Raw genomic sequence first — 24,094 nt, 5'->3', positions numbered from 1 at the left:
AGTGCAGAGAGGTTGCCGTTGAGATTTTACTAGAGCAATTTTTTTATGGAGTTCCCGGCGATTTGGCCAATTTCAGGTCGCATACAGAGCGCCGTCTTGGTGGAATACGGGCTTTAGCGGCGCATAAAGTATACCAAAAATGTTCTGAAACCAATATAGAAAAATATAAAGAGCAAAGCCTTAAAAATTTAAGGCAGTAGCTTCACAGATTTCAACACTTCAACAACTTCAAAGCTTCACAGATTTTAACATGTTCCGTGCTCGTAAGCGTAATGACCTTGAAATTAACCTATAGGTTGACCCTTTTTTCACCCCGAAAATATAAATAGCTGCTGCCGTACTTTTGTTGTTTGATCGATGGCTTGATTGCTTGCTTGGCGAAGTATAAAAATGTCAGAAACCGCCACATTGGCAATTACTGATTGCTTTATTTGGGGGGTAATAAAATTCTTATTGTAAAAACGATCTTAAATATCCTACCACACGGCAAGACAGGCCATTCAACATTAAGGTGCTTTCTTTCTAACAAACAATGTAATCTAGTCGTTGCGTTACTTGGACATTTTACCTGGTCCTGTTACTTAGACTACCTAGCGATTGACTACAATAGCAAGGGCACCCCACGAGACAAAACAGTTACTTATTAGGTTCAGATGTCTGAAGACTGATATTTGTTTTGCGGGCTAGTCAAATAACAACGTTTGCATGGCAATAGCTCGGCTTGTCCCAAGAACAAATAAGGCTCACCACTTACCTACTGAACGTGCGGAATTCTGTAGTTCACTAGTTTTACCATATGTACATCGTGCCTCTTACGTCAAAATGGCGAATCTATCGGCAGTTGGGATGTTACCGTTTTTTACTGTTCTGACTGTTTTGTCTGGGACCGTTGAGGGATTTCTACCAAACAGGCTGAGTACGCTCTATACCTTGAACGCCAACGACTACACTCATGAGGAAATAACCCAGATCGGAGTTCTAAAAGCTGCAGCCAAGTTTTTAGAAGACAACCCGCCAAGTGGGATGTCCTTTACCCCAGGGCAACTTCAGAATTTGGATCCGTTCAACCCAACGACGCTTTTCACAGCCTATTATGGAGGTATGAAATCACATTTCACAGTCATAAATTGTGTCAACATTACTTTTAACAAAAACATTGCAAATTAGACAATATCAAAATTTTTCTTTATACGTCAATTGTGACCTACATTTTGTATGTACACGTTCTTTCACAAGGTTATCAAATGTCTTGCTCTAAACCACTTATAAGCCATCAGGCGCAGCCCTATCTAGAATCAACATCATTTGTAACATTTATGTCACCTAGCCTTTGCCGTAGATTTTTTTATAGATCAAAGAGCTCGTTACCGGACCATTTGTACATGTTACGGGTGCGGCCGAAATTTGATCGTCAATCAAAATATCCGACGATTCTCGATCATTTTTCACCTTCGCAAATGCCCCATAGAGGGACTTGCGAAGTATTCATATGTTAGGGTAGGATTGTGCCAAACCTGGTTCGATTTCACGAGCTTCACATAGTACTCTGACGGTCCTATCCCGTATCTCGCCCGACTTGTGCAAATTTAGTTAAGTCGTGATATTGAGTGATCTAGTGAGCTTTGTGCTAGTGTCGGGAGAAGACTTTACGAACCTTGGTCGAGTTACTCTCAACTCATTAATTTGCTACCTGTGTAAAACATGTAACATATATTTTAAGTTGGTAGTTGCAACATGACATGCTGTTTGAAGTATGCAGTGTCAACTCCTGATTATTGTTAACGGTTTATAAAGGAAATATACATTGTTAAAATTGTGGCTTTTTGGAATTTTGTTAAATAAACATAGTTGTGTTGGCAATTCGTGTTTTAAAATGATTATCGACGTTTTGTATGATTATATCGGCTTGATTTTATGGGTTGACTTGACGCAAGAGAGCGAACAAACAAAAATGCCTGTAGATTTTGAAATTAATAATAATATCTATTCTTGTTCTATTAGGAGGAAAGTTGTTGTCAGAAGATGATGTAACAATCCCACTTGTGTCATAGTATTTCCACAGGAAACATGATATGGTAGAAAGAAAATAGTATTTACTAGTGGAATTCAGCATCCGGATTTCAGAACAAAGTATATATGCGGGCAAAACTTTAAAACTTAAAAAGTACATATTGCTGTATATCTTGTTGGTTTTGAACATGTGCATGTGCATAAAAAAAGATGCAAAGGTAAAATTTTGACTGTAGTTTTTTAACCAGAGAAAGTTGATGCACGCATGGGTGCATAAAATCGTGACCTAAATAAAGATGATTTCATTGCAGGTTAAACTTCATAGAAAATGATCAGAATTTGTATGTTTTAAATGTAAATACTAGTATGTGGCCCAGATGTTATGCGAGCATCGATATGTCATCGACCAAAACATGAACGTCGCAAGCCCGTGTGTCAAACGAGTTTCGGCTGACTCCCAGAAATGTTTTTAAAAAACCTGGACTGGGGCCACGATTGGAATAGTTGGTCGGGTGGCATGTAGATAGCTATTGTTGTCGGGAAGAAAAGACGTAAGTTTATGCCTCGTAGCATGTAGCTTGTTCTGGAAGTGCAGAGGCATTTGTTCAAGAATATTTGAAGGAGGATAACTCAAGAGTTGCTTAACGAATCATTGTGATTTTAAAAAAAAAGTGGTTAGTTTAGGTAATGCGTGACATAATTTGATGGTAATTATGCAAATTGATGTCGATTTGAGTTTGAAAGTTTGATTTGAATCAGAGTTATATGAAACAGAGTAGTCATAACGGTTAAGTATGCATGTATGCAAGGAAGCAGGTGTAGACAATTAAGAGGCAAGGATTATTCATCACTTCATATAAGAACTTTAATTTCAGGGGTTTGATTGAGTAATACGTGCGTAAACCATTACATTAAAACTAAAGGTGCACTTTGATCACTTTATAGTCGAAGTGAATTACAATTCTAATCTCTCTCAGAAAAAATCCAGATTCTCGTAGAACAGTTCAGAATTTCAATCTCCCCTAGGGCAGAATGGAATTCTACTTGGAATTATAATGCTATATTACTACATACTAACAATAATTAGTATATAGCATTTTCTTGGCATGTGCATGTTTGTAAGACTTAGTGCATGTAAAATGATCTCTTTTGTGTTGTTTAAAATTTTGAACAAGGCAACATGTAGAGATTAAGGTTGCAGTCAGTAATGGTTAGTATGCAGCACATTTTAGTGTGTGTGTGCGCCCGCGTCTGTGTGTAGATGTGTGTGTGTGTGTGTGTGTGTGTGTGTGTCTGTGTGTGTGTGTCTCTCTCTCTGTGTGTGTGTGTGTGTGTGTGTCTCTCTCTCTCTCTGTGTGTCTGTGTGTGTGTGTGTGTGTGTGTGTGTCTGTGTGTGTGTCTGTGTGTGTGTGTATGTGTGACGGTGTGTGTGTGTGTCTGTGTGTGTGTGACTGTGTGTGTCTGTGTGTGTGTGTATGTGTGTGTCTGTGTGTGTGTCTGTGTGTGACTGTGTGTGTGTGTGTGTGTGTGTCTGTGTGTGTGTCTGTGTGTGTCTGTGTGTGTGTGTATGTGTGTGTCTGTGTGTGTGTCTGTGTGTGACTGTGTGTGTGTGTGTGTATGTGTCTGTCTGTCTGTCTGTGTGTGTTTGTGTGTGTGTGTGTGTGTGTGTGTCCGTGTCTGTGTGATGAAGCTATGTAACAATTTTACAGAGGTGACTTCAGCAGCTAAACTCCAGTCGGCGATAACAGAGATCATTGATGCAAACTCACGGGTGGACAGTGACTACCTGTCTAACGCAGAATACCACGTTAGCGGAGAAGAAATTCAAGCAGGTGATTCTACAATTTATATTTCATATGTACCAATGATGTACACTCACATACATGCTTTCCTACCTGCCTGTCTACATCTAAGGAAAGTCATTTGCCCTTCCTTTTTTTCTTAATGTCGGATTGAAAGGGAGCATGGTAGTGGCATGATATTAAAATCATACCAAGTCCGTAAAAATTCGTAAAGATGGTGAATAAATGAATAGCAAGATTCTTTATTTACAGCCACCTGTTTATAGCAAGATCCGACGTTTAGATGCCTGTCTGACATCTTCATTAGGGTCATTATGACTCCTTAGATTTTACCTTAATCCAATGAATTAACCAATCGGTCTATCAGCTTGGCCCTGCCCTAGTCTATTATACGTTTTTTTTTGCTATTTTCTGTAACTTTCGTTGTTTCTTGTTATTATTGTTTCTCAGCTTCTTTATTACTTGTTTTTGTGTAGCTTCCCATGATCACACTGACTTCCTCTTTCCTATTATTCTGCATCCAAATGGCGCGTCGATGAAGGTTAGACATCCAGGTAATACGATACGCCAAAAAGCAGTTACTCAAGCAACTGGATATGATTTTGAAAACGTCACTGCATCCAAATGTTTTTCCTATCTCACCTATGTATACCTTATTGCAAGTCATGCGAGATATCTTGCAATTGAATACACAGTAATACACAGTCTGTCTTCACCGAGCCTTCCTAAGTTTGTCTTAGGATGCACCAGTTGGCTTTGTAGGGTAATTTAATTTAACAGGTGTGGGTTCACCTAAAACTGGTTTGGCAGCCAACGACGGTTTTGCTTCTAATGTTGTCTACAGTTCTGTACCTCCTATAGGGTTGAGTCACCCTTCTTTTTTACTTTTCCCCTTTTTCCTTTTTGTTTTCTTCTGTTTGTGGTTTGTTTACTGGTGTTCCACTTTCCGGAATGTCGAGAGGACATTGTCTCGGTCATGTTTAGGGCCGCATTATTCAAATTGACAATTGTCCTATTATGTTATGTGAAAATGTTTAACATTTGGTACCGCATATCTCACTATTGTTGTAACAATATCTGTTCTATGCATGTCGCAATTTGTATTTTGGACCACATTGTTAGCAAAATCAATATCTATGCATGTCGCAATTTGTATTTTGGACCACATTGTTAGCAAAATCAATATCTATGCATGTCGCAATTTGTATTTTGGACCACATTGTTAGCAAAAACAATATCTATGCATGTCGTAATTTGTATTTTGGACCATATTGTTAGCAAAAACAATATCTATGCATGTCGCAATTTGTATTTTGGACCATATTGTTAGCAAAAACAATATCTATGCATGTCGTAATTTGTATTTTGGACCACTTTGTTAGCAAAAACAATATCTATGCATGAAGCAAGTTTAAACTGTAATTTCCAGCACAAAAAGTGGAAATGAGGAAATGCTGTATTTTCCATATGAACTTATGTGTTGAAACTAAAGAAACAGATGTCTATATGTTTTCCTACAGCAAACATCCTGTTGATAACTCAGCGAAATAGCATACTAGAAATCCTGTCAGGAACACGACCCAACTTTGAAGCAGCCCGAGCGATGATTGGTGTTTACCTGCACATCTTACAAGACTTCTACAGCAACACTAACTGGATCGAGTTGGAGGGAGGGGTTCCGTATGAAGACCTGGGTATTTATCTTAACTTACATGTATACCAAGGTGTGGTTTAATGTAGAGCTAGAGAACGGTAGGCTGTCAATCAACTTGGCTTATTTGTATTCTGGGGTTATATCAGTCAGTTGATTTATGATCACGTGACTCTTAATTAGTGGCTCTAATGTTCCAGAAGCCAGACAACTTGTGAATTACCCTCTCCTTTCAGAAGAGGTTGTTTGGAGGTGTAATGACCCTATTACTCTGAATGAAATATCGAAGCCTCAAATATCGAATAGCCCAGAAATTATGTTTTAGTCGAACAGATGTGTTTCTGGAGTTTATGGTGTCATTTTATTTTTGTTTTTCTTTCATTGCGGCCAGTGTATAAATGTGTGTCTTATATTGGCGTTGTTCGGCCTGTCACCATCGCCTTTTTTAAAAGACAATACGTCACGTGAAGTGTAGACTAAAGTTGGCGATGCAGTGTTTAGAACAACCTGCAGACAGCCCTTTTGATATTGAGGTTGGCGATGGCGCGTCACCGTTAGCTAAACAGAGGCAGTCATAACTGATGTGTCGTAAAAAACGATGGATTCGCCCCTGGTTGATGCAAAGACCCGTGTATGAACAGTACGACTCACTGATGATGGAGTTATGTCAAGAACTTTATTTCGACTTTAACCCTTTCTGTGAAACCCAATATAACCACCTTCTCCTGAACATCTGGTGCACTGATAAGCACACGTGACGTCATAATCTAAGTTGGGAGCCCCACCAGTCTCCGTCCAGGTTCCGTACGGTACTGCCAAAAAAATAGCCCGCAAACCCGCCGCGCGGGCCCCCTTTTTTAATTGTGACCTAGGCTTAAGTCCAGGTCGCAATTTAAAATCGGGACCCGTGCGGCGCGTTGGCGGGCTGTTTTTTTGGCAGTACCGTACGGAACCTTGATTATGACGTGTGAAGATAAGTGCCTCGTGTGTTTAGAAGAAGGGTGTTATAGGGGCATTCGCAGAAAGAAAATAAAGTCGCAATTATATTTTCGACACAGCTTGCTCATTAGTGAGACATGTGTTCATCAGAGGTCTACACCGGGACAGTGGGAGCATTCTTTACATGCTAATTCTTCAGTTACAAACAGGCTTTCACTACTTTGACGCCATAGATCCGTTGGACTGGCCAAAAGAAATTCGTCATCTATATAAACACAGCCGTTATATTTTTGGGTAGGTATGTTGATATTTAACTAGTTTGCACAAGTCAAGTACCCAGGCGGGGTAACGATATCTCTCCTCCTTCTGACTCTGCAGGGTTACCAGACAAAGCTCTCCGACCGGTCGCCACGGACTCCGCCATTCCAACTTGCCAGGATTGCTCGTAAGTAATCTTTTATTGTCTTCGCCAGAAAGAACATGGAATTGTCTCGTCGGATTGTTGGTGTGGTCTTAGCCAGAAAGACCATGGAATTGTCTCGTCGGATTGTGGGTGACTACGGATTTAGCGGGATAACTCTTGAAGGCATGATTCGACGTCCATGATTTTTGGCAGGCAGATTAACGTTGTTAAGACCAAAGTGAAGTGCAAAAATGGGCTTCGTGAGGGGTCCGTACGTTACTGCAGTGGACCTTTTGTGTTTGTGGCTTGTGAGCAAAATAACTCAAGTATATCCTAAAAAATCTTAATGATTTTTGGCAGGGAAGCTACCATTGTAGAGGCCATGTTCAAGTTCGAATACGGGCTTCAGGGGGAACCTATGTTGCTGCAGTGGACCTTTTGTGTTAGATATATAACGATATTTCCCCAGCAACCTCTGCTCTGATTCAGATGGGCGACAGCTGTTCCCACCATCCGGGATCAATTTCTAACAATTCAGGGGCTGTCCCATAAGTACTTTGAGGGGAGGAAAACCTGGGCATGCGTCAGGGCATTCCTTAAATTGTAAGGCCAGGCCAAGTAATTTCCATGCATGGATGGCGCCAACTGGAGACCTTAAATTTATTGTAAAAGCGCGACAAAATACATGAAGGGCCAAAGAAACTGATTAAGATGCATACATTTGGAAAATACTAACTTTGGAAATACAAAGGTTAGGACATACATTGAATAAAAGAACAAAGTGTAATAACAAACGGAAACAGCACTAAATCTCGCCCTGTTCTGATTCTTTCCTTTCATCATATCTTCTCTTATTACATTTTGCGACACTGTCGTGACACTCTGATCATATTACACTAAGCAGAATTTTTGATAACAGATATCAATTTTTTTCCAGTAACATTCCAAAATCAAATAACTTAGGGGGGCCTAAAACGGTGACAGTGCGTCTGTAAATCTGTGGCAAACCCCTTTGGGGTGTTCCGTAGAATAAAAAGAAAAGAAGAAAAAGAGGTGTACAGAGATTCTTTTGTACTCTAGACCGAATTGATTTCTAGTATAAAAAACGTCCGTTTATCTAGAACATTTTCTCTCTGACGAAGGCATGAGATCTCCGACCTCTAGTTATAATACTGTGACATCACCATAACCTCACCACGAAAGGTAGCGGGCAGGCATGTTATACGTTATTATGAATATTGTATTAGATAAGACTAGCGTTCCACCACTTCATACATAATTATGCAATGATCATGCAAATAAGATCATTTGCATGAATTATCTCAGATTATCATGTTCTACACCCTAGGGCCAATTCAATCTTATATATAAAAAAAAGAAGGCCATCCCAGCATGTCTTCATAAATCTTGCAGATCGGGCGCAAATTTGAATAAGATATGTTTATTGATATTCACGTTCACTTAACTTTCAAATTATTTATAGAATCCGTATTTATTATGCAAGTTATATCATTGTCTTTGCATAATTTGTATTGCATCGTACTTATCTGTGTATGTAAGCTACCTAAAACCAAAAAATGAAAGTTAGTTGCTTCTGTCGTCAATTATCCTCTTCGAAAAATTCTAACAAAAGCGCCCCTGCAGTTCTAAAATTTAATGCTAGGTCGCTTTTTTTGTCTTCCCGAGAAGAAGTGATATCCAATACCAAACAAAAATCATAACCTGTTCTAATAACAAGATATGAGATCCAGAGGGTTCGCTGCAGTACCAAGGGAAGCCACAAGGTAGCCCAAAAATGTTATCTTTTCTAGTTTCCGGCACACCCTACCAACGCAATATGTAAGAAACCATTTCATTCAGCCGTTCTTGAGTCATCTTGTTTACAAACAGAATGATAGACAGAATGACAAACCCTACTGAAAATATAACATTCTATTCTCAACAGATTGTAACAGATACCAAAGATAATAATAAAATATGTGAGCCATTATTGCATAATAAGTAGAATTTTAAGATTCATTTTTTATTTCTAATTTTTAGTTACTTTAAGTTTTTAAACGTACTTCATGTTACGAATGTTGCTGTTCTTTTTCCTGTGTCCATAAAGCTTATATTATAAATAGTCCCCTAAAGTCCTTGGAATACATGAGATGTGAAATTGTGGAGTCGAAAGGCGCACCTTAAAATTAATTATTGGCATCCTTCTGTCTCGTACATAATAATGATAATAGCCATGTCCTGATAAATTTACATACAACACATCGATTCAGACATCATCATTCATTCTTTTTGCTTGCGGTCTACAACAGATATGATTTTTAACTTTAAAACCCAGACAGTCCCAGTCAAACTGCATCTCAAGGACGTTATTTCAAATCTAACGAACTTACAGAATTCTATTGCACGACAATTGTAGCAGGTGGGCAGCGCATTGCAACTTCAACATAGTTGAACTATCACTAATAGCTAACAATTCTATGAAGCTAACACTGAATAAACTGAATTATGTTAATTATCTTCACTTCACTCTAACGGCACAAGGAGGCGGACTTTCCTTGGCAAACTTTAATGTTGTATAGAATCCGGGTGGGACGGTGGGTGGGTGGGTTTGTGAAAGATCTGCTCAGCTCAGGGGTTCCAACACCCACCGCTACTCGTGAGGTCCATACAACAGGGTCACGTGAGGTCGGGCATGTAATTAAATGATTATGCTAATACTATACCTATCTTAATTCTCTAATAATGTATAACTGCATTTCGGATTTCTGTTAACGTTATTTTCATTTCCCCCAGGCCCAGTCGAGTCCTTGTTTGTCAAGATAACATCCTATTGCAACATCTTTTGACAAGTGGATACAAGAGTGGGCAAAGTAAAGCAAAACCACCTGGTAAATCATTTTTTTTACATTCATTGGTGTTCTTTTTCTATTTTTTCTTTTTGAGTATCACAATCTAGACATTCAAATTAATGAAGCAAGTCACTTACAGACTTTCAAAACCTATTACTTGATAGTGTCTGCTTTTTATTACTAAAGTGCACATGGCATGTGGACTTTGAGCTCAAGAAAGAATCCTTGCGGAATTTGTCTGTACTATTATAATAATCTCTTCTGCAATAATCCCTGTACTTTAAGGCATTGCACTGAATATGGCTGCATTTGTTCTATTTTCTAGCTATCTCTGAAACTACAGGCAAGTGCAGTCATGGCGGTTTGATGGATGACTCTAGACTTACAGTCCCGACTGGAGGAATCAACAAGGAGACGAGTGTTCCCAGTCTGTCTCCCCACCACTATCTTCATGAGCAGGCCAAACAGGCAGCCATTCAGGCAACAACAAACTTCTTCATTGCACCAGGTGATAAGTATTTATTACTGTTCCAATGTATGGTTTTCTTGTTAAATATATTTGTGTTTTTATGTAAGATTTTGTACCCAAAGACTCGTGAAGTTATTGTTTAATCTGTATTACTGATTGTACTGTACGTATAGGTATTGCCTTAACCCTTTCTAGACCGGGCTTTTTTGGGCTTGGTGGGACCGGCTCATTCGACCCCCCCTCAGAACTCGATAACGGTATGTTGTATGACCACCAAATTTTTAGAGGATGGTGTACTAATAAAAATTTGTCATATCTATAATTTTTATGTCATTACAATGTAATATGACGTCATTATGACGTAATTTATGTGATTTTATTGGCCAAAACCATCTAGGTAAGTTATTTCCTGAAAACTAAATGGTATAAAAATAACTTTACCAAAAGTGATTATGGCAGAATATTAGTGTGTACCAAGGAGGTTAACCTCCTTGTGTGTACTAAGTCTTATGATGCCCATAGCAACACCGGTGACATCATAAAATGATGCATATCAAGCCAGCCGCCATCTTGGATCATCAATCAATTTTCAAAAATATTTTTTTCAGGATAAAGCCTTAAATACATTGTAAACAGAATAAAGACGTTCATTTGAACCTTCTTTGTGAAAAGAAATAGAAGTATGGATGAAATTTTAAGGAAGATAACCTGTATATACCTGTTCTAATGATATGGTCCGCCATCTTGGATGTTGACGTCATCAAATTAGCATAAATTATGTATTTTTGATGATAAAATTTATATAAAGCTATATGGGATGTTATCAATATTAGAAACCATGTGTAACTTAACATAAAACCCATAAAATTCTATTGCTGAAACGAAAAATTTTTTAATTTTGCAAAAATTGCTTGAAGGCCAAGCCACCATGCATTTGGACCAATGGCAGTAGGAGACTCAAACAAACATGTTACCTGGAAGAAATACTAACGACAACAAAGTACTGGTATTAAAAAGTTTTTAAAATTCCGGGGTCAGTTTTGACTGGGCCACGCACAAACTCTTTATGATAACTCAACAAAAAATGTTCTAATCTCAGTAAAAACGTATGCGAAGTTATAAGACATATATACAAACAAAGTCATAGAAGGAATATTCTTTTTCGACTAGAAATGACAAAATGGCACATATTTATATACGCCCGGGTACAGTTTTGATCCCAAACGGTGGTTTGAGGCATAAGTATTCCGTACTTTCTTCTTGTGCCAAGTTTATATCTAAACATGACATACAGTTCTTTAGAGCATTTTTGTTCAATAAAACTGCCTGTATTGTTTATTTACCAATGTGTTTTTATGCTCAGTACAAGGCTAACTACTTTCCATACCATTTTACAGGTTATGGCCTACTGTCACAAATTGGTGATGACAAGTTCAAGGAGGTCCTGAACCTTGGATCAGGAAACTCTATGGTTTTTGTAATTGACGTGTCGGGCAGCATGTCGGATGACGTTGCAGCAGTTCGTCAAGAATCGATTCAGCTAGTACAAAGCACCTTGGGCACAGCTACTGCACCGTACAACTATATCCTGTCTACTTTCAGCGATCCCGGTATGTCATATCCATTTATAAGTTGTTATAAACCTTGTGTTTGCTTCCCCCTCGATAAGGTGTATTCAGTCACGTGACCCTTCCCGTAGCTATAGTCACTTGTACATAATTTGAGCTGGCGTACGAAGGAGCTAGCCAGCCCTCACGAAAACAAGTTAAACAACAGATTAAGCATTATTGGGCACGTGTAACGTCACACTGGCTATGTGTGTCCTACAGAAACCTCAACCAGCCGTATAGCCGCGACATTTCAATCAATGGTCGCCGCTCAAAACAGAATTTTTCCGATCACATCGTACTTGTCAACTAAATCTTCCTACTTAATATCCAGTAACTGCGTCGTTGTAGGCCTTGAGACACATAAGCCTTAAACTAATCTTGTTCGTTTCCAGAACCAAATACACGTAAAGAGACAAAATCAATGGAAAATCAAAATCAATGTCATTTCCATTCATTTCATTTTATCAGTTGATCATATTCCCCATCCTGTGACAGTCTCATACTAACAAAAGAGCCTAATGTATTTAGGCATTTCCTCATACATTATGCAAACGAATTCCTGATATGAATACGTTAACTTAAATTATGTTTACTTTCACCAAACTTCCAAACCCTACAAGTTTGAAATTGCTGGCAGTCATCTCTATGGTATTTTAGCATTACCGAATTATACCACCCAAAATACACACCTGCTTGGAGATTAACCTAGATGAAAGACATCAACTGCACTTCCAAATTTCAATACAAAATGGCCCGACTGCATTTTTGCAATCCAAACTTGCACAACTTAATCTTCCCCGAAATTTATCCTACATACAAAGTCTAGACTTCTCTTCCAGACTTTGAACTGGTAATAAACAACACACAAGCATCATTGAAGTGACGTAAGAACGCGCCACAAGATAATTTTTACCTCCATGAAAAATGGAGGTATTGCTTTTGGTGTGTCTGTGTGTGTGTGTTTGTGTTTCCGCACATTTGTAGTCAGCATAACTTCATAACGCCTTTATGGATTGTGATGATATTTGGTATGCTGGTATAGGAAAACAAAGGTCAAGGTCAAATATGGCCCTCCTGGTGGATGACCTTGGTACTGCAGCCACCATTTCCAAAGCGATCACTTAGCCTTCTGACGAAGGCAAACATCTATGGTAGTTACTAGACTAAGTATATTAAAAACCATCATATTTAGAACGGCTAAGAGTTTTGACTACATAAAGGCAGGTTCTTAGTATATGTATCCGATTTGTTTGATATTTAATGTGGCTATATGCACTCAAAGCGCACAAAAACATTGAAATTGTATCAATGTTCCAGAAAGGTACTATTTTTAGGTTTTCCCTTGTGAATATGTGTATTTTTGTTGTCCTCTCTCTTCTATGCCATATTGTATTTGATATCTTGTGCAACTACAATCAGTTATGATAAATTACAGATATTTTTATATACAACACAAGTTACTGTAGCTAATAGATAGATCTTAACATATTCCCAGTTGTTTGGGTAACTGTTTTGTTCGGTATATAATTATCTGGAAGTCTAACATTTATCGGCTTATATGACCAACTTTTTCTTTACTTCAGAGGACCTTGGACAAGTACGTACAACAAAAGATCCAGACGAGATGATTACCTGGCTATACGCGCTAACAGTGCACGGTGGAGGAGACTGTCCTGAGTACTGTTTTTCTGGAATTGAACAGGCCCTGCTCATCTGTTTGCCAGAGTCTCACCTATTCATCTTTACGGACGCGGATCCAAAAGACACAGAAAAGTACGACAACATTGCGGCACTGATGGGCGAAAAGCAAGCTAGGCTCAACTTTCTATTGACAGGCTCATGCACCAGTCGCAACTTACTTGATGAACAGAAACAAGGCTACTATAAAGGTAATTTAGGCATACTCTATGTGCTTTTGTTTGCCTGATTATAAGATCTTAACTAAAAAGGCAGCCATTAGCCCATGAGCAAATACATCTTCAATCCGTCTCCCTCTCCATGAATATTGACTGTTCCGAAATCACGCCTGCACAAAAGAAGAAAAATTTTGTGTTCTATTGTGAACTATTAAAATGGACTCTTCCAAAAACCTCCCCTCCAACGCGTTCACACTTTCCTAATCTGCCCAATCAGTCAAAAATTAAATTTTACCAAAAATATTTCCCCTACTCGGGAATGGACTCTTCATCGGTCATATGTATATGTAATGTTATAGACCAGTCCGAACAAAAAGTTCCACACAAAATATGGACTTTTTGCATAATGATCTCTGCTCAATATCGAATGTGCTCCCTACAGACTGGACTCTTTCAGCGACCCTCATATTATGTCATGATCTAGTTCATAATCATAACCACGGAACTATCTGCCTGGATATGTAGCTAGGTCGTGAAACTGAGCAGAGAGATCAGAAAGCATATGCGACGGCCCTACTGGAGATGCACTGAAAACCCATCCTCTCCCACTAGCACAGAAGAGGGATTCAGACCCAGAAGATATTCTGTACCTACATGAAAAACCAAGGCTCCACTACCACAAGTGTTCCTGCCCAGTCGTCAACGGGAAGCTCGTCACCGACCCCAAACAGAAGGCCTTTTACTGAGCAAACCTCTACACTGCGTTCAACGAAGGCGCCACCTACACATTATCACAATTCAAAGATCGCTGGTCGCTGCCTACCTCCCGCGACGACTTCCCCTCCATTGACGACATGGAGATCAGTGCCGGTGGCATTGAGAAGATCCTGGCCAGTTTGAACCCCACAAAAGCAGCAGATCCAGATGACACCACCCAACGCGTGTGTAAAGAAGTTTCCCCCATCATCACCACAATCTACCAGTCATCACTACGCACAGGCCAAGTACCCCCAAAGCACCAAGTAAAGCTGATACCTTCGATGTTCAAAAAGGTAGAACACTACAAGGCGTCCAATTACCGCCCTATCTCCCTCATGATAGCCATAGCCCTCCAGACATAGCCAGGAACACGTCATAGTCAGTGCCATTATGCGTCACTCGAATTGAACAACATCTTGTCCACACAACAACACGGCTTGGCCATTGAGAGAGTTGTTGGGACTGATGTAATCATCATGGACTTTCAAAAAGCCTTCGATCGAGTGAGCCATAGCCTTCTCGTACACGAATTGGACCATTATTGGATACGATGGCACACTAACAAGTGGATAGTGAATTTCTTCAGCCACTTTGGCATGCAGTTCGTAGTAGTAAACGGTCAAGCTATGTGAATGTGAGGTCAGGTGTCCCACAGAGCATGGTGCTGGCGCCGTGTTTCTTCATCACCTACATCAATGACATCCCGCAAAGGATCCCCCTCACCTCCCGTCCAAATTGCAAGAGCACCTCGACACGCTGGAAGACTATAGGAGAGAGAATCCAAGCAAGTGCTGTCAGCTGACCTTGACGCGCGACAGTAACCCACTAAATCGTAACGCTTCACCAACTTTAGTGAACCTCTCTCCAAGACCGACGTCGCTACTAATCATGATGTACAAGATCCAGCATGACTTTGCATGTTTGAGATGCGATTGAGTCTTGACGCCCCTGCCTGGCAGCAACAGAAGCCGGAGAGACCACAGTCAGCAGTTTCAGCACAGTACCTGTCGCACAAACTACCGGTTGAATTTCTTTTCCCCCGTTTCATTTGGGACTGGAACGCCCTGTCAGAAGAAACTCATGATCAAATCCCCTTCCCTGGCCACCTTCGTTTCTAAAGTGTCAAACCTCGCCTAGTCCCAAGCCCCGCTGGTGCCCTTCGACCTAACATTCGACCCGTCAAATGTCAGTTATTGCAGAAGCATTCGCGGTTGGACATTGCCTGAAGAAGAAGAATAATGTCTGTTGGTATATATCTAAGACACACCCTTACCAACTTTCAGATCATTTGGATTTAACAACAAGACTTCAGAGCCCAAAATATCAATTGTTTGTCTGAAAAGAGACATATGTTTTGTTTTGTTTTATGTTTATGTTATGTTTTTATCTATACCTATAGTATGAAGAAAAACATAAACACTCTTGTCTAACATGTGTTTTGTTTTATTCTTTTGGTAACAATATTGTTACCCTTGTGTTAAGTAAATAGATCGCTGGTAAGCTGCATTATCTTCACTCTATATTTCGCAGATTATATCCAAGGACATTTTTTCACGCTATAGGTCCATAGGATTATGGTATGTGCAACTCGGCAGACCGCAACCACTTTTTACCCCCACAGCTACCTCCCATACTGCCAAGAGACGAAGCAACAGAAACTGGTACGAACAACTCGCCGAGCAGTCCGGTGGATCTGTCTACGAAGGTGACAAAGAAGACATTGCCGAGCTGACGGGTGTCATCAGCGTTGCCCTGTCTAACTCCGCTCCTGTGACCCTCTACAAGGCCAGTCTGCCGGCGGGAAGCGGCAGGGTTGTGCCGGTAGAGGTCGACAGTGCTCTCCTGGAGCTGGCCATCTCTTTAGTAGCTGCAAACAGCGCACCGGACGTTGTAATAGAAACTCCTAATGGTAAGTTTAATTTCGTTTACATTATGCATGATGTTGTTTGAACTGTTTGTGTCACTAAATACAACTGGAAAATTAATGTATACATTATTAGTAACAATGAAAAAAATGATAACGCTATTTTAGCACAAGGAATTTTCCACAGCACTGAAAATCAGAAAAATGAATGCGGATAATTTGTGCTTGGATGCAAAATTCAAATTAAGCTTAATGTGGCGTCGGGTAGCGTAGTGATAGAGCGTTCGACTATGAAGCAACGAGACCTGGATTCGATCCTGAGTTGTACCCGGTACATGTCTGAACATGCGCCCCAACGTTGTGCCCTTGGGAAAGGCACTTTACACGACTTTCCTCACTTCACCCAGGTATGAATGCATACCTAATTTTTGTTGGGGAATGTCGTATTGAGGTAACCTGGTGACGCCGGATGGCAGCAGCACAGACCCTACAAGAATTAACGCGATCGTTTCGTTTATTGTACAACAGACTGTTTCAAACAAAGTAGCAAAATACCTAGAATTGGGTTATTGCGCAAAATTTGTTGTTGTTGGATATTCTAGGTACGCCCCAGGCATTTGGGACACCGTTGGCCGAAATTGCTGTTGACGTAGGAGCTAACAGAGTGTACCAAATCAAAACTCCGTCTCCAGGCACTTGGCGACTTCGACTAAGAGGTACTTTGAGAATTTAACTACATGTTTCCTAAGATAACAATAACAAAAACGAATGCCCCCTAAAACGTTGTCCAGAAAACTAGATAATGTTCATATCGTGTGTATAATAATCAACTTTGCAATATGCACTGTTTATTTCCTAGTACAACGAATTTGCTGAAGACGTGAAATATTGCAATAAATTATTTCAACACACTGTGCAAAGGACTGTAATACCTTGATTCTATTCCTATTGTGGTTCATGTGGTTACAGATTCACAGCATTACATGTTGGAGGTTACGGGAAAGAGCATTGTGGACTTCTCGTACCAGTTTATGAGGACAACAACCAATGGCATCTTACTGCCCATTGATGGAAGACCTGTTGCAGGTGATTCACTGAATTAATTACTCATTCATTCATCCACTTACTCACTCACTTACTCAGCCACTCACTCATTCATTCATTCATTCATTCATTCATTCATTCATTCACTCACTGTGTGACAACTAATGATGTTGTTAGTGGAGGAAAATACAATTGCTCTTTTCTGAGCTGGTATTAGGTACTTAGTATACCTAGTTGGTACGTCCACCAGTTTCTTAGTCGGTATGTACTCCCCGTATAGGGAGTAGTAATTACACACCATCTGTTTAACAGGGGTAAATACAACTATCATTGTGGATGTTCTCGGCTCAGAGAATGTCCAGCAGCTGACCAGAATTTCACTACTAAACGAGGCAGGTGACGGGCTGGTGTCGTCTCCAATGGCATCCGTTGGTGGCCTTCTTGGGGCCAAGTATTCTGCAGTTGTTGTCATGCCAACAGAGGTAAATGTCAGAGATAGGGGAATTCTTTTTACACAACCAAAGAGTCTCACCTCGCTGACGCTTCGGTGTCTGTCAGACACCTTCTTCAGAGCTTCTGACTGGAGTACTGCATCTCGCCGCTATATGTAGCCGATGTAGATGCAGTACTCCAGTCAGAAGCTCTGAAGAAGGTGTCTGACAGACACCGAAACGTCAGCGAGGTGAGACTCTTTGGTTGTGTAAAAAGAATTCCCCTATCTCTTAAGTTTTACCAACCTGATGAAACTATTTTCGGAAAAAAGAGGTAAATGTCATTTAATTTTAAACTGCTATTTTGTCTGGTTATAGTAACGTCATAATAACACAATGACAAAGAGAGGGGAATCTAGCATTACGATAGTCATGGCAGAACACAACAATTGTCATTGTGTCATGAATTCACCTTATCTTTTTCCCCAGAAATTTCGGGTGAAGATTGAAGGCAGCGACTTAAGCAACAATGTGTTTCAGCGTGTTCAGCCTACTGTCATCCAGCCGCAAAGTTTTAATTTGGCTTTGGTGGGCGAAAAAGGTACTGTCATTTTCCTTAGCTATACGCTGACGATAGGCCGAGGTGCGTGTGACGCAAAATACTGAGACGATTATCGCAAAAACACAATGCAGTAGATCTCACCACAAGTATGCTAGAGGCCAAAAAAGGCAGAAATACGGATGATAAAAATATTCACTGTTATTAAGAATAATAATGTTTAAACATATTATGACATCCAAGCGCTATGATATAAATGAAAAAATGTGTAAATGTGTTCATACATGTTTCAAAAAGAGAGAAGAGATCCTGTAGTTAGATCCTGTAGATAGAGAAATAGCACACGAGTGTAACAATTGCTTCTTCTATTCTTGTTACCAACTTATTTAACTTATAAGTGCATTTGGCCCATGTAGGGCGTGAACATATGCAAGAAAGTTCATTGTCATTGTCATTGTTATTGAGTTAGGAATGGGTACTGGAAAGTCTTCTGGCACTCAAAAACGTATATTTGCACCAGGCACGGTTCTGGATACACATGGACTATGCCAATGAAAAGTAACATACGAGCTAATCTTCAGGTTTGACCTATTCCATGTCAATGATTCTTTCAACGCATATATTTTCAGGTTAGATTAGATAAATCAGTATGTCATCTACATTATTTGATTAATATATAAGTATCTTAATGTCACATCTCCATTCCAGAGCCACTATTTGCTGGAAGCACTGCGGACGTGCATTTTCTGCTTGTGAACCACGGAGCCCGAAGTACGTTTTCTCTAGCAGCAACAGACGACGCATCGATGGTCCAGTCAGTATCACCTACGTCAATCACACTACAGGAGAATGCCAACACGACTGGGTACATCAGATTTTCAGCTTCAAGCACAGCGGTCGCTGGTACAACAAGGTATAGATATCTGTCATTTTATCAAGCACATCACACAACAACATAGTATTACTATTATCACAAAAGAGTGTTTCGTGTACATTGCTAACAAGTTATTGCTATGTGCACCTTTTTTTAGGTATATCTATACGATGGTGATATCAATTATCTAGAAGAGCGTAGTAAATTGTAATAAACACACCAAAGCTTACCATAGGTACTTTTATATAAATATTAAAATTTACAACATAAAATACTAATTGTCATATTGGATTGATTGGCTAAATGTTTGATCTGGTTATAAGGGTTGTTAATGACTAAGGAGGAATAAACTGGGGTTTGTCCCCAAATGTAAGCATCGACCTAACTTTTCACATTATCTATTATGGCATAACCCCCCCAACTTGTCTGACAAGGCTAGGCGGATACCCATAGTGTTGTGAATCGGTCTCCCTAAACGGTCTGGGCATGGTCGATGGTATTTTTTATAGCCTCACCACATGTGAGACCAATGTACACAACGTAGTGCCAGTGGTGATGTTATCGCTTCCTTACTAATACAAAGTGGGCACTGGTTGATCAACGTATTCTGACTATATTTAAAGTTAGTGGTGATATCAACAAGGATATGAGTACATTGGTTGTGTACAACCAAGGGCATTATACATAATGTCCTTCTTACAACAAATTTAAGTGAACCAGTTTTTTTTCATATCTTTACTTTTAGTACCACAACATTAACTGTGAGAGGACCGGGAGGTTCGTCCAACTCACTGGTAGCCAGAGTAACGGTACAACCTCAAATTGTAGTGGTAAGTATGATTAAGTCTTCTTCATTTAATGGCTATACATTTATACGGTGCATATTCGAGTTTAATGGTTTTATTTATATCAAATTCTTATCTAGTATGGGAAATATGTTTAAATTGTAATTTTAATACACGCACAGAAATGATTACCCAAATTTAGACTGTTGAACTGTCAAACAACTTTAAATCTTTGTAAAAATCTTTGTAAATAAATCTAAAAAATGAGGTTTAAGAATAAATCTATGGGTAAGTCCAATTGTTTATGTAGGATTATTTTGGCTTAAGAAACTAAAAGGTTTCGGATTTTAGCTACACCCATGATCCTTGCGAAATTAAGTTACTGCATAGACATCCAACTCTAGAGCCTTGGTGTTAGCCAGCATTCTTTCGAACCCATCCATGTTCGATCTAACGTAATTACAACCGAACTTGCGTTCGATTTTTTGGTCACTAGCGGTCCTTTACATTAATCCCACGTCTTTTTGACATAGGTATCACCTAACAGGAAAAACTTACCTTTTCACAAATAAACCGATTTCTGACAAGAACATACAATGTATAGTTGGTACTTGGTAGTGGATATGTATAATGTACCGAATATACTTCCATCATCGTGAATGACCTTGCAAATCGTGATTCATGTTTACCTAGATGTACATTGCCCCGTCCTTCTATCCACGCGGCTTGACTTGCGTGCAAACTTAGTATTTCAATACCAACAAAGCAAATTCAATTTACCTCAAAACTTTATAAATTGATGACAAGACAAAAAGCCCGGTCTGTGTCGGATGTTTTTTTGTCAACGGGACTGTGGAGTTATCGATCTTGCACTTCATCTTTGAAATTAAAGAAAAATGTCCGACCGAAATATCAATTTTGTCATCAAGATTTATGAGATGCAAAAATTAAGGATTTTCTGGGAAATCTGGGACCGGTTTAAATCAGTTCTTTATATTATGTAAAGACCCTTTATATTATCTAAAAATTCAACCAGCCTCATGTGTTTGTGCTTCAATGTGGTGATAGCGTGTACTATTTTTTCTAAAAAAAAAAAAAAAAAAAAAAAACTATTATTAACTTTCAAGCTAGTTTAAGTCGATGGTTTCATGCTATTTCAATGGTCATGTCAATTTTTTTAGCCTGTGGACAACGTCAAGCCAACGTGTACGCAAGTATCGGCTACTGGTAGCTGCACCCTTGAACAACAACATCCATCTACCTGTGTCAGCCATCTTTGGTCCATAGAGGTCCACGTTAGGGACGAAGAATCTGGTGTTTACAGCCTCATTGCCTCACCCGAGGGGAGCGGGATTACCTTTACCCACTCTCCGTTCAGTCCAGGAACTGTTGGGACGAGCATCGCAGCTACATACAGGTCTGCAGCTATTAACAGAAATGTGCTTGTTTATAATATAAGCGCCTTTGTTTATTTATTGAAAACTCAAACCTCCTTGTTGGCCGCTTTTTTTATTGACGTCAAAAGGGAAGAGGTCAGGTTCACACAAAATAGTAGTCTCCACCAGACTACTTTGCAGGCTGAATAAAAAGTATAGCTGTTGGTAAGAGAAATTAGTATTAAGATATATGACGTGGAATTTGGCACAAGCATGAACTCCTGCAATGTCTATATAGGGTAAGAAAAAAGTACGCTTAAAACATTAAAAAAAATAGTGCTATAATGTGCCATTTTAAACATGGTCCTTTGACGTTTCCTCAACATAGTTCCAACTGCTGCAATCCAAGAGGAACCATTACTGTCGCAGACAAGCAGGGGAACGTTGCCCAGTGTACGGTGGACTACTACATCCCAACAACAGCCCCTCCACCAACGACATTCCCACCAACGACTACCGCTCTCACATCAACGACGACATCTACCCCGGTGACACCACCACCACCAACAACAACGACATCTACCCCCGTGACAACCACAACAACAACGACATCTACCCCTGTGACAACCACAACAACAACGACATCTACCCCCGTGACAACCACAACAACGACGACATCTACCCCCATGACACCCACAACAACGGCATCTACCCCCATGACACTCACAACAACAACGGCATCTACCCCCATGACACTCACAACAACGACGACGTCTACCCCCATGACACCCACAACAACAACGACATCTACCCCCATGACACCCACAACAACAACAACTACCCCCATGACATCGGCAACAACGACATCTACCCCGGTGACACCGACGACATCTACCCCCGTGACACCACCAACAACGACGACATCTACACCCATGACACCAACAACAACGACGACACACGCAACAATGGTCCCTCCTACAACTACGACAAAAACGATACCTGCCGTTATAGAAGGAGATTCACCGGTAAGGGAAAATACTTTTCCCATTTCCAACATAGGTCCTATCCGGATATCCCCATAGATAAATACAACCAACTTTCGCAACGAAGGACTACAAATATAGAAAAAAACATACACGCACACTCAAGTCTATTCGGAAACAGCAACAATTATTTAAAGATTGCACCCAAAATACATTTTACTATGAGGGAAATATGCACGTTATTGTGAATCTAACATAGTCCCTTCGATGAGGCTTCAACATCATATCATCCTGGTCATCTGCTTTCTCTATTAAAATATTTCCTTCATTTTACAGGATGACGAGTACTTGGGAACATCTCAAGTTGCACTGTTGGTGTCTGCCGCAGTAGTTGGTGTGGGATTATTGACTGGGCTCGGTCTCACCCTTTTTTGTATGAAAAAGCCCACTATCAAACCCTCTCCGGATCCTACGAACTGGTGAGAATTGACCCTGACATGCGCTCTTCCTGGTGTTTTGCATTTGTTTGACGGCTAGTTTTACTCTTTTCAGAGCTATTTATTTTTGTGCTTAAATTATGGCAACGACACAATAATGCCAAACCAGGTTTTTATAATGACTGCCATTTAAAGTTGAGACTTTATTTTTAATTCCGTATTATGAATCTGAATGTAGATATATGTACTTGTACTTTGTATGTAGTTTATTTATTAGCCCTAGAGGATTAGCCCCTTTTAAAAGGGGCTAAAGGGCGCAAGTGTTGAAAATGCCGTTATGACTGCCGTTATGACTTGTTTACACAGCTTGTATTATTAACTTGTATCTGCTTGATAGTCACCCCCGATACAGCTTTCCCCCGATACAGCTCCCCCGGCCTAATAGAAACAAAAAACAGCCCACTGGAAACGTCTTTAGCGGCTACGATTTATATGCGGGCTTTTCTTTTGATTAAGCAATAATCTATCTAAGACAAAGGGTATCAAAATTAAAAAAAAAAATGCGAAGCAACCATCATGACATATTTCACGTCATACAAGTGACTTAAGCATGGCACCCAATCAAAATATGTCGACCGATATCGGGTCCCCATTCGTACCAGGCAAGGCAGTATTCAATTGGCCGGGTGGTAACCATTTGCCACTGATAATGTTGTGAAATATTCCTAAATGTTCTGATGTTCTATAATCAGTTCTGAGTCTAAAGTGATAACGTATAATTTACTTTTATCATGTGGAGAATCTGCTGTCAGAATCTCATTTGGTTATTACCACGTAAGTTTGCAATAAATAAACCAAGTGTAATGAAATTTTAGGGTGTGTGTTTTTCTTTCTGTTGTCTAGTTGCTGAGTAGAAAAGCATTACAAGTGAACAAGAGAAAACATGCATGCATAAAGTAAGTATACAAGTGAGACAGACAAAGAGAGATGAAACTACCTTGCTTGTCTATAGTTTAGGTTCTATATCTACGCTACTAATGTGGAGTTTGATTTTTTCTTTGGATGCAGTAGAAAATGAAATGTCCCAATGAATAGGTGTGCTCGGTGATTTTAATAGGAACTAGAAAGGCCAATATTTGCTTAGGAGCAAATACAGCGATGGCTTCACCACATTTTACGACATGGTAGGGAAAGAATGAGAAACACAAGGGAAAACAATGATTTACATTCAATTTGATATAACTATAATATGAAGTAACATACAACTAAAACAACAGTTGGATAGCTATTCCCTACATTATTGGTTAGGATTTTTAATTGCATAATGCAAACTGTTGATTTTCAAAATAAAAAAAAAAACGTTACTAATGCCCCGCATTCCAATGCTGGAGCA

The 24,094-nt window shown here is 39.7% G+C and overlaps 1 protein-coding gene across 1 annotated transcript; it reads left to right on the top strand.

The window, feature by feature from the left end:
* Positions 1-822: 822 nt before the first annotated feature.
* Positions 823-22,863, top strand: LOC109464347 (von Willebrand factor A domain-containing protein 7-like). Its single transcript, XM_019761294.1, has 16 exons — positions 823-1,099; positions 3,720-3,842; positions 5,333-5,506; positions 6,781-6,847; positions 9,599-9,693; positions 9,980-10,162; positions 11,521-11,733; positions 13,317-13,622; positions 15,970-16,257; positions 17,182-17,298; positions 17,569-17,738; positions 18,177-18,288; positions 18,955-19,159; positions 19,866-19,950; positions 21,087-21,200; positions 22,601-22,863. The coding sequence occupies exons 1-16, from the start codon at positions 823-825 to the stop codon at positions 22,745-22,747; spliced, it is 2,676 nt and encodes an 891-aa protein (XP_019616853.1). The 3' UTR covers positions 22,748-22,863.
* Positions 22,864-24,094: the final 1,231 nt, after the last annotated feature.

This window comes from Branchiostoma belcheri, unplaced genomic scaffold (assembly GCF_001625305.1).
Source record: "Branchiostoma belcheri isolate BF01 breed outbred unplaced genomic scaffold, Haploidv18h27 scaffold137, whole genome shotgun sequence".
NCBI lineage: Eukaryota > Metazoa > Chordata > Leptocardii > Amphioxiformes > Branchiostomatidae > Branchiostoma > Branchiostoma belcheri.
This window is presented reverse-complemented; position numbering and strand designations above follow the sequence as displayed.

Coding starts and splice junctions, on each gene's coding strand:
- LOC109464347 (XM_019761294.1), top strand. CDS start 823: ATGGCGAATCTATCGGCAGTTGGGATGTTACCGTTTTTTACTGTTCTG. Junction 5,507..6,780: donor GGTTCCGTATGAAGACCTGG/GTATTTATCTTA, acceptor CTGACTCTGCAG/GGTTACCAGACAAAGCTCTC. Junction 11,734..13,316: donor GTCTACTTTCAGCGATCCCG/GTATGTCATATC, acceptor TCTTTACTTCAG/AGGACCTTGGACAAGTACGT.